The following is a 10,699-nucleotide window of genomic DNA, read 5'->3' as shown; positions in this document are numbered from 1 at the left end:
CCGTCGCGGGTTGCCGCGACAATTCCCCCCCCCCCCCCCCCCCCCCCCCCTTCCGGCCCCCCCCCCCCCCCCCCCCCCCCCCCCCCCCGTGCGCCCCCCCCCCCCCCCCTCCCCCCCCCGCCCGTCTCTCTCCTCCTTCTCCTCGCCTGCCGCCTTTCCTGAAGTCCGCCCACAGCCATGGCCGGTGTTGATGAGCTCGATGCCCTGATGGGCAGTCTGGCCGAGCAGCTTGCCTCTCTGGACCTGGTGTGTCTCCCCTCCTGCGCTTGGCTGGCTGACTCTTGGTGGCCTTCCTCTCGGCATGATCACTAACACATCTTTGCCCCTTTGCCGGAACCAGGAATTCGCCGACATGGTGTGTCCCACCCCTGCCCTCTCTCCCTCTCCCCCACTCAGTGCCTCGCCCTGTGTCTCGTGCTGACACCGCCCCCCCCCCCTCTCTCTCTCTCTCCCCTCTCGCTTGGCCATAGCTCCCCGCCGACCCGACCCCTGCCGCGGCTCCGGCACCGGCCGCGGCGCCGGCCGAGTCCTCGTTGGCGACGCTGGCCGCGGCTGCGGCGCCGGGCGTGCGCGTGCTCTCGCGCGCCGAGACTGCGGCGGCGCGTGCCGCCGCCGGCGGCCTCCCCCCCTCGGCCACGCCTCCCCTCGAGCCCGAGGAGGACATCGTCATCGACATCACCGGCAACATGGTGCGCTGCCGGATCCTTTGCCTTGGGAGGGCGAGCGGGAGCGCCCGCTCCCTCCGCCACCCCATTGCCCCATCTAACCAGTATGCCCTCGGCTCGGTGTCTTCCTCCCCCCCAGGATGACATCCTGTCCGGGCTGGACAAGATTGTCGATGACATCGCCAAGGACCACGATCCGGAGGCCCGGGCCAAGGTCCGCGACGCGGAGATCGAGGCGGCCCTGGAGCGCATGAAGGCCGCCAGCGTGCGGAAGTCCCACATCCGTGTGTTCTATCGCCGCCCGGCCGAGGGCGACGCCGCGGCCGCGCCCGCCCCCAGCAGCGGCGGGCTGCTGTCTTCCTTCCGCCGAGGCGCCTCGAGCGCCCTGCTCCAGACCGAAGGCGGCGAGTACAAGACCTGCACCCTGACCTCGGAGATGTCCATGGAGGAGGTATGCTGCACCAGGGCCCGGGGGAGGCAGGGGGGACACGCGCGACGGAGCGACTCGCGCCGGGGGCCCCCCCCCCCCCCCCCCCCCCCCTTACCTGCCCTGCCGCCCCCGCCATGCCGTTCTAACATCGGTCGGTTCTCTCTTTCTTCTTTTCGTCCTGTCCCCGCTCTTCCTCCCCGCCTTTGAAGGCCATTCGCCACGCCTGCGAGCGTCACCTGCTGGAGTACACTCGCGGCGCGTATGTCCTCTTTGAGGTGTGCGCCGATTATGGCATCGGTGCGTGGGCCTCGCGCCCTGGGAGCCGATCCGCCCCCCCCCCCCCCCTCCCGGGGGGTCCTCCCATCATGTGCCGGGTTGCGGTTCGCGCGTGCGCGCACCCTGTCAAGCCGCCTGAGGTCTAACATGCCGGGTTGTCCGTTTGCTTGCGGGGGTCTGCCCGTTGTGCGGGGCCCTCTCTCCCTCCCCCCCCCCCCTCTCTCTCTGTCTCTCCCGGCCCGCGTGGCCGTGCACACATGTGGGCCGACAGAGCGCCCCCTCCGGCCCTTTGAGTGTGTTCTCAGCGTGATGGACAGCTGGGAGCGGTACTCTTCGAATTACATTGCCCTGCGGCCGACGCCGAAGGGGGCCGGCCCGATCACGGGCTACATCCCGGAATTCAGCATGGTCAACGGGACCTTCCACTTTGAGACCGGCACCCAGGTGCCGGCCCTGCATCCGTCGGACGGCCCGGACCCGACGCCGCTGCCGCCGAACTCCGGCACCGGCAAGTGGGCTCGCCGGTATTTCGAGCTCCGCCAGGCCGGCCTGTACCACTTCTCGGACACGCGCGTGCGTCCCGGCCGCTGCGGCCGCCTCGTGTGCCTCTGATGCGCGTGCCACTTTGGACTTTGCCCGGACTTCGGCCACTGATCCCCTCATGACCTTGCCCCCTTCCCCTGTCCCGGCTTGCCGCGGCTGCCTTTCCTCTTTCTCCCTCCCTCCCCCTCTCCCTCTCTCTCTCTCTCTCTCTCTCTTTCTCTCTCGGGAACCCGTGCCTGGCCTGTGTGCGGGGGGGGGGGTCCAGCTCGCTGGCGAGACCTTCCTCTGTGACTGGACCGACTACGAGCTGTACCACTTCTCGGTTCGTCGCTCGAAGCAGCCGACCAACTTCGGGTTTGCGCTGCGCCACCGGTCGCGCCTGTCGCTCGGTGATGCCTGGGCGCCGATCCCCTCCAAGCCGCGGCCGGTGAACAGCAACAGCGCGGCCACCAATGCCGACATCGTGCCGCCGGCGTTGATCTATTTCAGCGCCGATTCGCAGGATGAGATTGACCTCTGGGCCAAGACCATGAATGACGCGCACAACCGGCGCTTCGTGGTGGCCAACCCGGATCGCGTGGACCAGCGTCTGCTGCGCATGGATGGCGATCGCCGGGCCCTGCGCGAGCTGAATGCCGCGCAGCTGGACGCCGAGGTGCGTGCTGCTGTCCCATGCTCTGCTGCCTGTGGCTGTTGTGGGCCTGGGTTTTTCTCGCCCGCGCGCCTGTGGTCTCCCGGGCTTCGGGGAGGGGGCGGGCGATGGTGTTTTGCCTGGTCGTGGTATTCGCTTTGGCGGTTGCATCGTATTGACCATCGGCTTGCGGGTCCCGGTCGCCGGCCGGTGCTGTCGCCACTGGGCTGCTGTGCATGTGCATGTGCATGTGCATGCAGGCCAAGCGTGCCCAGCGGGTGGCCATTCGCGAGGCCACGGCCGCCGGCGCGTCCAAGGCCGACGCCGAGGCCGCCGGGCGCAAGGCCTTCGAGGAGGTCATGCGTGGGGGTACCTCCGGGTTCAAGAAGCTCGTGGAGAAGGAGCAGGAGATCCAGCAGCAGAAGCGCAAGGAGGAGGAAGAGTATGCCAATGAGATTGCGGCTGCTCCGGCGGCCGTGGCGACCGGGTCCGAGTCGGGTCCTGGGGCCGTGCCGCCCAAGCCGCGGCCCAGCCATCGCGAGTCCATCTACACGGCGGTCGTGGCGGAGGATGTGAGCTCCTTCGCCCCGGGGCCGATGAAGGCCAGCGTGGCCACCATCTCCACGGGGGACTTGCCGCCGAGCGAGCCGGGGGCCGTGACGACCCCTTCCACGCCGCCGGTGCCGCCGCCGAAGAAGCCGGCCAAGCCGGCCAAGCCCACCGGTCTGTCGACCGAGGCGCCGTCCGATGTGATGGCGGCCATTCTGGCCCTGGCTGGCCCGGCGCCGGGTGATGCGGCGCCGGGCCCGGGGCCAGGGAAGCCCGCTTCGCCGTTTGCGGCGGCGGTGTCATCATCGGCGGCCGGCGGGGAGAAGCCGGTGTCGGCCTTTGGCGGCGGGCCGGCCCCCCCGCCGAAGCCCTCGGTGCCGGCCAAGCCGGCCTACGCCACCGGGGGCTTTGTCCCGCCGCCGGTGAAGACCACCACCATGCCGGGCGGGGGTGGGTCGCCGTTCACCTCGCCCCCCGGCTCGCCGGCCGGCTCGCCGCCGCCGGTGCCACCGAACAAGCCTTCCTCGCCGGTGTTCGCGTCGGCGCCATCGACGGCGGTCAGCGAGCTGGCCGCGCCGCCGGTCAAGCCGCGTCCGGCCTTCGGCGGGGGCAGCGAGGCGGCGATGGCTCCTCCGCCGAAGCCGCGTCCGGCCTTCGGTGGGGGCAGCGAGGCGGCGATGGCTCCCCCGCCGAAGCCCATGGCTCGGCCGCAGCCCCCACTGCCGGAGAAGCCCACTGCCGGCGGTGGGCCGAACTTCGGGCCGCGGGCGGGGTTCGCGCGGCCGCCGCCCCCGGCGGCTGCGGCCTCCTCGTCGTCGACGCCCGAGGCGGCCTCCGGCTCGTCGCAGGACTCCGGCCATGAGATTGACACCAGCAGCGGCGTGACCTCGGTGTCGGCGGCGGCCAGCATGTTTGGTGCCTCGCTCAAGCCGCGTGGCCCGTCGCAGTTCCGGTGAAAGGCCCAGTTGCCTGGTGTGGGCGGGAAAAAGCACCGGGGCAAAGGGGGGGGGGGGGGTGTATGTGTGTATGTGTGTGCGTGTGTGTGTGCTTGCGAGCGCAGTGCGAGAGCCGCCCCGCCCCGCCCCTGCTCCCTCCTTGCCATCACGGCCATCCTCCCCCTCCCCCTTCTCGGGGATCGTGGTGGTGTACTTGCCCCTCCTTTTCCCCGTCACCACAATGTCCTCCTTTCCTTGGCTTTTCCCTGTCTACGTGTGTGTGTGTGTGCGTGCGTGCGTGCGTGCGCGTGTGTGTGCGCGCGTCGGTCTGGCTTCTCCTCGCCACCCCTCGCTCGCTCGGCAAGCGCGCCCCCCCCCCCTCGTCGCTCGTGCCGCCCTCTGCCGTCCATGAATGGTACCCCAATGGGCGAACGTCCATCCCGGCGGGGGGGGGGGGCAATATGTCGAGCAATACATTCCCCGATGGGTCTCTGCCCCCTTCGACGCGCGGGTAAAGTGGCTGCCGGGCATCCGGTGTAGGCGTGCCTCCTCTTCGCCTGGGGCGCGTCGGGTGGGGCATTGCATCCGAGACAAGTGGGGGAGGAAGGAGAGAAACGATGGGGGGGGGACACAGTGTATTCTTGTTTGACTGGCGTGTTTTGCCGCAGCTTCGGGCAGAGGGACGGGGACAGAGGAAGGGACATTCCCCCCCCCTGGCGCGGTGTGAACAGAGCGCCCCTCCCCATCCAACAGACAAGGGAAGAGGAACGGGGGGGAGGGGAGGGGGGGGGGGTGCATGCCCGGGAACCAGGCGGGCGCAGGCCGGCCAGGGGTTTTGGGGCCCCCCCCGCCCCCTCCCCACTCGGCCCCCGGAGCGGCTGGCAAGCAGACAGGCGCGCACGCATGGAGTCAAAGAGGCACGCATGCTGACCAACAGGCAGGCATCTAGACAAAAACACAAGGCTGCCCACAAACAGGCAAGCATGGGGGGGATCGAATGGCGTGTTCGCCCAGCCCCCAAAAACTCAGCCATAGATCTTTTTGCTCGCGCCCGAAACAGGGACGCGCGAGCCGCAGGAGGGAGCACATTTTCTGCGTTCCCAGGCGGGGCACGCCTGCCCTGACCGGCATCCCCATCGACCTCGGTCGGCAGAAAACGCATCCCTGGGGGGGGGGGGACAGAGGGCTGGAGTCACATCCCCACCCCGGGCATCAGAGAGGGCCCCCCCCCCCCCGCGTGCCGCTCCCGGGCCTCGCTCGCCGGCCCTGCCCCCATGTGGCGGCGGTTTGGGCGTGTCGGGCGTGTGAATTTAGTAGCTGCGACCGAAGAGGGTGAAGCTCTTGGCGGCGGCACCGCACTGGAAGCACACATGCTTGGAGATGTCCTGGTCGGCGGGCTGGGCGAAGGGGATGCACAGGGACTTGGCGCCCATGCTGGGGGCCTTCTCGTCGGACTCGGCGCTCTCGGCGGCGGCGGTGATGGCCGACCGACGGCGGACCTCCTCCTCGCAGGCAACCTCCTCGCACCAGGGGGCCAGGGCCATGGACTTCTTGGCCAGGGCGGCGGTGAAGTCGGCCCAGGTGATGGTGGTCAGGATGTGGGCATCGCGCTCGGCGGTGGCGCGGGCCAGCATGTCATTGTGGATGGTGTCCAGCAGGGCCGGGATCTCGGTGGCCAGGGTGTCCAGCGAGAGGGTGGCCTTGTCGCCGGTGTCACGACGAGCGGCGACGCACTGGCCGTTGGCCAGATCGCGCGGGCCGATCTCAATGCGCACCGGGGTGCCCTTCATCTCCCAGTTGTTGAACTTCCAGCCGACGGTGTAGTTGTCACGGACGTCGGTCTTGACACGGACACCGGCGTCGGCCAGGGCGGCCTGGACCTCGGCCACCTTGGCCAGGAGCTTCTGCCGGTCCTCCTCGGACGTCCGAGCGGTCAGGCCACAGGGGATGACCACGACCTGGGTGGAGGCCACGCGCGGGGGCAGGACCAGGCCCTTGTTGTCACCGTGGACCATGATCATGACACCGATGGTGCGGGTGGTCAGGCCCCAGGAGTTCTGCCAAGCGTGGAGCTTGTCGCCGGTCGGGTTGGCCGGGTCCTGGAAGGTGATGTCGAACATCTTGGCGAAGTTCTGCCCAAGGCAGTGGGAAGTGGCGCCCTGAACGGCGCGGCCGGTGGTGGGGATGAACGCCTCGACGGTGGTGGTGTAGTAGCCACCGGCGAACTTCTCCTTCTCGGACTTCTTGCCCGGGACCACGGGCACGGCCAGCAGGTCGGTGTACACCCGACCGTAGAGGTCCAGAATCTGGAGGACCTCGGCGGCGGCCTCCTCCAGCGTGGCGAAGGCGGTGTGGCCCTCCTGCCAGAGGAACTCGCGCGTGCGGATGAAGGGCTGGGGATGCTTGAACTCCCAGCGGACGACATTGCACCACTGGTTCAGCCGCAGGGGCAGGTCGCGGTGGGACTGGATCCAGTTGGCGTAGGCCGGGTACATGACGGTCTCGGAGGTGGGGCGGACGGCGATCGGCTCGGCCAGGTCCGAGTCGCCGGACTTGGTGACCCAGGCCACCTCCGGGGCGAAGCCCTCGATGTGGTCCTTCTCCAGCTCCAGGCGGGCCTTGGAGACGAACATCGGGAAGTAGGCATCCTCGACGCCGAGCTTGGCGATCTCGCCGCCGAACCACTTCTGGATGGCGGCCCAGATGGCGAAGGCGTTGGGGCGGAGGATGTAGCACCCGGAGATGTCGTAGTAGTCGATGAGCTCGCCGCGGGTGATGACCTGCTGGTACCAGTCGTTGAAGGCGGTGGTCTTGTCGGCGTCCACGCCGCCGGCCACGGCGGTCTGGCCCTTGTCCTTGCCGGCGGCCTTGTCCTTGCCGGCGGCCGGGGCCTTGTCCTTCTTGGCGGGCTTCTCCTTCTTGGGCTTGGCGGCGGGGGTGGCGGCGGGGGTGGCGGCGGGGGTCTCCGCGGTGGCGGCGACCACGGGCTCGGTGGCGGCGACGGGGGTAGTGGTGTCGGTCATGATGTTCTTGGAGCTGGCAGCGTCCTGTGTGTTTGTGTGTGTGGGTGTGTGTGGGGGGGGGAGGGGAGTGAGTGAGTGTGTGCGTGGGGGGCGGAAGTGAGGAGGCTGAGGAGGAGGAGGAGGAGGAGGAGGAGGAGGAGGAGGAACGCCTGGTCGTACGATGCTTGATCGGTGGGACTGGGCTCGGCGGAAGGGCGCCCCGGCGGTCGCCTCGGGGCGTAGGATCGCTGGCCGAAAAAGGGGGCACCGGCCGCCGGCCGCGGGGGCGTGCTGGGGAGCATGGAGATCGGCCCGAGAAGTGGGGGAAGTAGAGAGGCAAAAAGCAGGGAGGCCAGGACGATCTCCGCAGCAAGGGGGGGGGGGCATCCGCGCGTCTGCGGCGCCGCACCTCTGCCAGCCCCGGGGGTGGACGTGCTGAGGTGGGAGATCGCACGAGCGGGGTGATTGCGCCAAGGGCCGGCACGCGGCGCGCGCTGCACCCCCTTCCGGATGTCCAGCGCAGCCCCCCCCCGCCCCTCCCCTTGAGGTCCAGGGGTGTCTCGGGGCCCTGCCCGCGCCAAAGGCACCCAGGCAACACAGCCCCCCCCCCAAACCCACGGCCAGGTGGACGTGCGTGCCCCCCCCCCCCCCCCCCCCCCCCCCCCCCCCCCCCCCCCCCCCCCCCTCCCCCCCCCCCCCCCCCCCCCCGCCCCCCCCGCCTCCCCCCCCCCCCCCCCCCCCCCCCCCCCCCCCCCCCCCCCCCCCCCCGGCCCCCTGGCCCCCCCCGCCCCCCCCCCCCGCCCCCCCCCCCCCCCCCCCCCCCCCCCCCCCCCCACCCTCCCGCGCGCCCACCGTGGAAGACAGCCGACACGCCCAACGGGGCTGCCCTGGCCCTGGGAGCCGGGACAAATGGCGGCGGATCTCCGTCCGTCAACGGTGTGGCAGTTCCAGAACGGAATGCCACTTCTAGCGTTCTACAAAACAAGACGCGGCATCGATGTGCCAGCGCTTCGCGATCTAGCACGCCCGGCGCTCCATCGTCGGGCGGTGTTGCCGGGCGTGGGGCGGCCGTTCTCTCCGGGCCGGTGGCGCGAGGCCCGGGAGACGATCCGATTCCGTGGGTTTTCGCACGGCACAGGAGCCCGGACATTTGGCGGCGCGTCGGCTTCTTGGCCTCCTCCTGCCGCGCTGGCCTGGCCCCGCGCGGCGGCGTCTCGGCGGAAAAGGTGGCTGCGCGCCCAGGCCGAACTGCCCACTCTCGGGGCTTGTCCACTGGCGCGTCCGGCGGCGGGTCTCCCTTCTGGCCTGTTCGCGAGGCCGGGTGGGGGGAGCCGTGCGCTCATGCGCGCGCGCGCGGGCGACGGTGATCCACCCCGCCCGGGGGGGCTCTGGCCACATCCCGGGCCGTGTTCCCCTCCTTGGTGCCTCCCCTCGCGGCTGGCGCTGCGCCCTCCCGCCGGGTTTGGCATTCCCTCTTCACACTCGCGGGAGGGGGGATTTAGGCTCTAAACCTGCGCGCAGGGATGCGGGCTGATTTTTCCGCCGGACCCCCAGACCATAGAGGCGTGCCGCCTCCCCCGAGTACCGGAGACCCACCCAGCATCGATCTCCCTACTCTCTCCTCCTCCTCCTCCTCCTCGCCTGTCTTCCTCTCCCTCTCTTTCTCTCGCTCCTGCCTCCCCCCTCCCCCCATCGCGCGCGTTTGCTGGCTTCTCCGCGGCCCCCTGCCCCTCCTCCCCTCGCTTTCTCGGCTTCCGGAGGGTGTCTCCTCACCTCCTTTGGTCTTCGCCGCCGCTCTCCCCCCCCCCCCCCCCCGTCTTCGGCAGGTCCACGGCAATGGCCACGTCCGGGTTCCCGCATGCCGACCGGCTGCTGTCGCCTTCGGGGTACCCCGCATCGCTGGGAGTCTCCTCCGGTTTCGGTTCTTCCCAGCCGGTCAGCGGCCAGGGCTTCTTTTATGGCTCTGGCGGCGGTGGCGGCGGCGGCGGCGGCGGCGGCAGCGGTGGCAGCCTGTCCTCCGGGCCGGGCTTCGGCGGCTACTCGCACTCGCCCCTTCCGTCGACGGCTGGCGGGTCATACTACGGCTCGAGCGGCCCGATGTCCAACACCGGCGGTGGTAGCACCGGCGGCGGCGGCGGCGGCGCATACGACGTACCGCGAGCATCGGCCTCCTCGGGTGCCGGCGCCACGGACTACCGCCCAGGGGGCTATGCGCTCGGGGCGTCGTCAGGGCCCGGGATGCGCTCGGCCGCTGGGTCCGGCGGGGTGGCTCCCGTGCCGGCAATGCCCCCGGCCGACCCTGGCGCCGAATATGCCCTGGTGCTGAAGGCCGTCCGGCGGAAGTATGTGCGCACGGTATCCCGGCAGGCGGGGTACCTGGCGGCGGTGGGCTCCTTCGGGCTGGCGCTGCTGTCGGTGGTCTGCCATCTGCCGACCGGCGCGGGGCCCGAGGGGCTTGACCCGGGCGCCGCGGCGGTGCTCGCACTGGCGCCACGGTCGCTGGACAACCCGCTCCTGGCCTGGGCGCGGGCTCTGGCCGGCATGCCGGGGCTGGCGGCTCTGCTGTTGACGACCGCCGCACTGGCGTCGATCGCGGCGCGCATCCTGACGCACCTGTTGTGCGCGATCCCGAGCAGCACCTCGGTCACGCGGAGCAATGTGTCTGGTGCGTCTGGTCGGTGTTTTTTTTTCCGCCGCCCCTCCTCCCGTCTGACCCTCTCTCTTTCTCTCTCTCTCTCCCTCGCCCCTGCCTTTCATGGGTTCTGTCCTGGTCTCTGCGCCTGTTTGCGTTTGCCCCGCGGCTCGCCCTCCATCCTGCTGGTCTCTCCGCCCACTCTTCCTCGGTCTCTGTTGCTGCTCCCCCCTCCGCCTCTTCCCCCCTCCCGGCAACACACACAGCATACACCCACCGCAAGCTGAATTCCTGGATGGCTCGCCTCTTTTGGGCCTCGATTCTGGCGGCCAGCATTGCGATTCTCGCCGAGTGCGTTCCCCACCTCCCTGGGCCTGGCCGATTTGCCGGGTCTCCTGATGCTTGCCCTGCGCCTCCCCCCCCCCCCCCTGACACTCATATCCCCTTGCCACTTTGGCGCTCGCCGTGGTGGCCAGCTTCTCGGCCGTGGTCATGGCCGCGGCGGCCATCGCATGCGGCGCGGTGTCGGCCTTCCTGCCGCCGGCCTTCGCCTGGCCGGCCGGGCCCGGGGCCGATGGGCGCCTGTTGCCGACGGTGCCCAGTGCCCCGGTGGGCGCGTCGGCCTCCGACGCGCTGGTCATCATGCCGCTGGTGCGGACGTTGCGGTCGCCGCTGAATATGGCCCCCTCGCTGGGGTTCGGCGTGCACGACGCTCTTCCGATCTCGCGTCGGCCTCCGACGCGCTGGTCATCATGCCGCTGGTGCGGACGTTGCGGTCGCCGCTGAATATGGCCCCCTCGCTGGGGTTCGGCGTGGGGCTCAAGTCTTCTGGGCCCGGCAAGAAGGCCCCCACCCGGTGCTTGGGTTCCTGGGCACTTGGGTGGCTGTGCGCGGCCGGGCGTCTGATCAACCTGCAGCCGCCCGGCCCGGCCGGCGGGTGCCCTGCTGGCCGGGATGGCGCCATGCCGTCCGGCGCCCCGGGCGCCGATGACGCGTCGCACTCGTTGACTTTGGTGCCGTCCGTCCTGCCGGCCGG

General features: G+C 70.7%; 3 protein-coding genes across 4 annotated transcripts in view; 2 read left to right on the top strand and 1 right to left on the bottom strand.

The window, feature by feature from the left end:
• The first annotated feature begins 115 nt into the window (after window positions 1–115).
• On the top strand, window positions 116–4,109 carry H696_05559. Of its 2 annotated transcripts, XM_009499372.1 has the most exons (9): window positions 116–246; window positions 341–355; window positions 471–689; window positions 805–1,116; window positions 1,305–1,392; window positions 1,643–1,944; window positions 2,180–2,569; window positions 2,806–3,711; window positions 3,766–4,109. In XM_009499372.1, the coding sequence occupies exons 1-9, from the start codon at window positions 178–180 to the stop codon at window positions 4,048–4,050; spliced, it is 2,586 nt and encodes an 861-aa protein (XP_009497647.1). In that variant the 5' UTR covers window positions 116–177; the 3' UTR covers window positions 4,051–4,109. The 2 variants fall into 2 exon arrangements, with proteins under 2 accessions (XP_009497647.1, XP_009497646.1); XM_009499371.1 differs by having other exon boundaries at window positions 2,806–4,109.
• Window positions 4,110–5,195: 1,086 nt separating this feature from the next.
• On the bottom strand, window positions 5,196–7,240 carry H696_05558 (prolyl-tRNA synthetase). Its single transcript, XM_009499370.1, has 2 exons — window positions 7,212–7,240; window positions 5,196–7,076 (listed from the first exon to the last, which is right to left on the bottom strand). The coding sequence occupies exon 2, from the start codon at window positions 7,050–7,052 to the stop codon at window positions 5,340–5,342; it is 1,713 nt and encodes a 570-aa protein (XP_009497645.1). The 5' UTR covers window positions 7,053–7,076; window positions 7,212–7,240; the 3' UTR covers window positions 5,196–5,339.
• Window positions 7,241–8,867: 1,627 nt separating this feature from the next.
• H696_05557 (hypothetical protein) overlaps window positions 8,868–10,699 on the top strand; it is a gene marked incomplete at both ends in the record, with an annotated part of 4,796 nt that continues 2,964 nt past the window's right edge. Inside the window, 4 exons of the mRNA XM_009499369.1 lie at window positions 8,868–9,696; window positions 9,930–10,014; window positions 10,140–10,365; window positions 10,488–10,676. Coding sequence (XP_009497644.1) covers window positions 8,868–9,696; window positions 9,930–10,014; window positions 10,140–10,365; window positions 10,488–10,676 — 1,329 coding nt within the window. The remainder of the gene's footprint in view (window positions 9,697–9,929; window positions 10,015–10,139; window positions 10,366–10,487; window positions 10,677–10,699) is intronic.

This window comes from Fonticula alba (genome assembly GCF_000388065.1).
Source record: "Fonticula alba strain ATCC 38817 unplaced genomic scaffold supercont2.12, whole genome shotgun sequence".
Classification (NCBI taxonomy): domain Eukaryota; order Rotosphaerida; family Fonticulaceae; genus Fonticula; species Fonticula alba.
Note: the sequence above shows the minus strand (reverse complement) of the source record. Positions and strands in the feature narration are given on the sequence as shown.

Excerpts from the sequence above, each read along its gene's own strand:
- H696_05559 (XM_009499371.1), top strand. The coding sequence starts at position 178 with ATGGCCGGTGTTGATGAGCTCGATGCCCTGATGGGCAGTCTGGCCGAG. Across the intron at positions 1,945-2,179 it reads ACCACTTCTCGGACACGCGC|CTCGCTGGCGAGACCTTCCT; the intron begins GTGCGTCCCGGC and ends GGGGGGGTCCAG. Across the intron at positions 2,570-2,805 it reads CCGCGCAGCTGGACGCCGAG|GCCAAGCGTGCCCAGCGGGT; the intron begins GTGCGTGCTGCT and ends ATGTGCATGCAG.
- H696_05558 (XM_009499370.1), bottom strand. The coding sequence starts at position 7,052 with ATGACCGACACCACTACCCCCGTCGCCGCCACCGAGCCCGTGGTCGCC.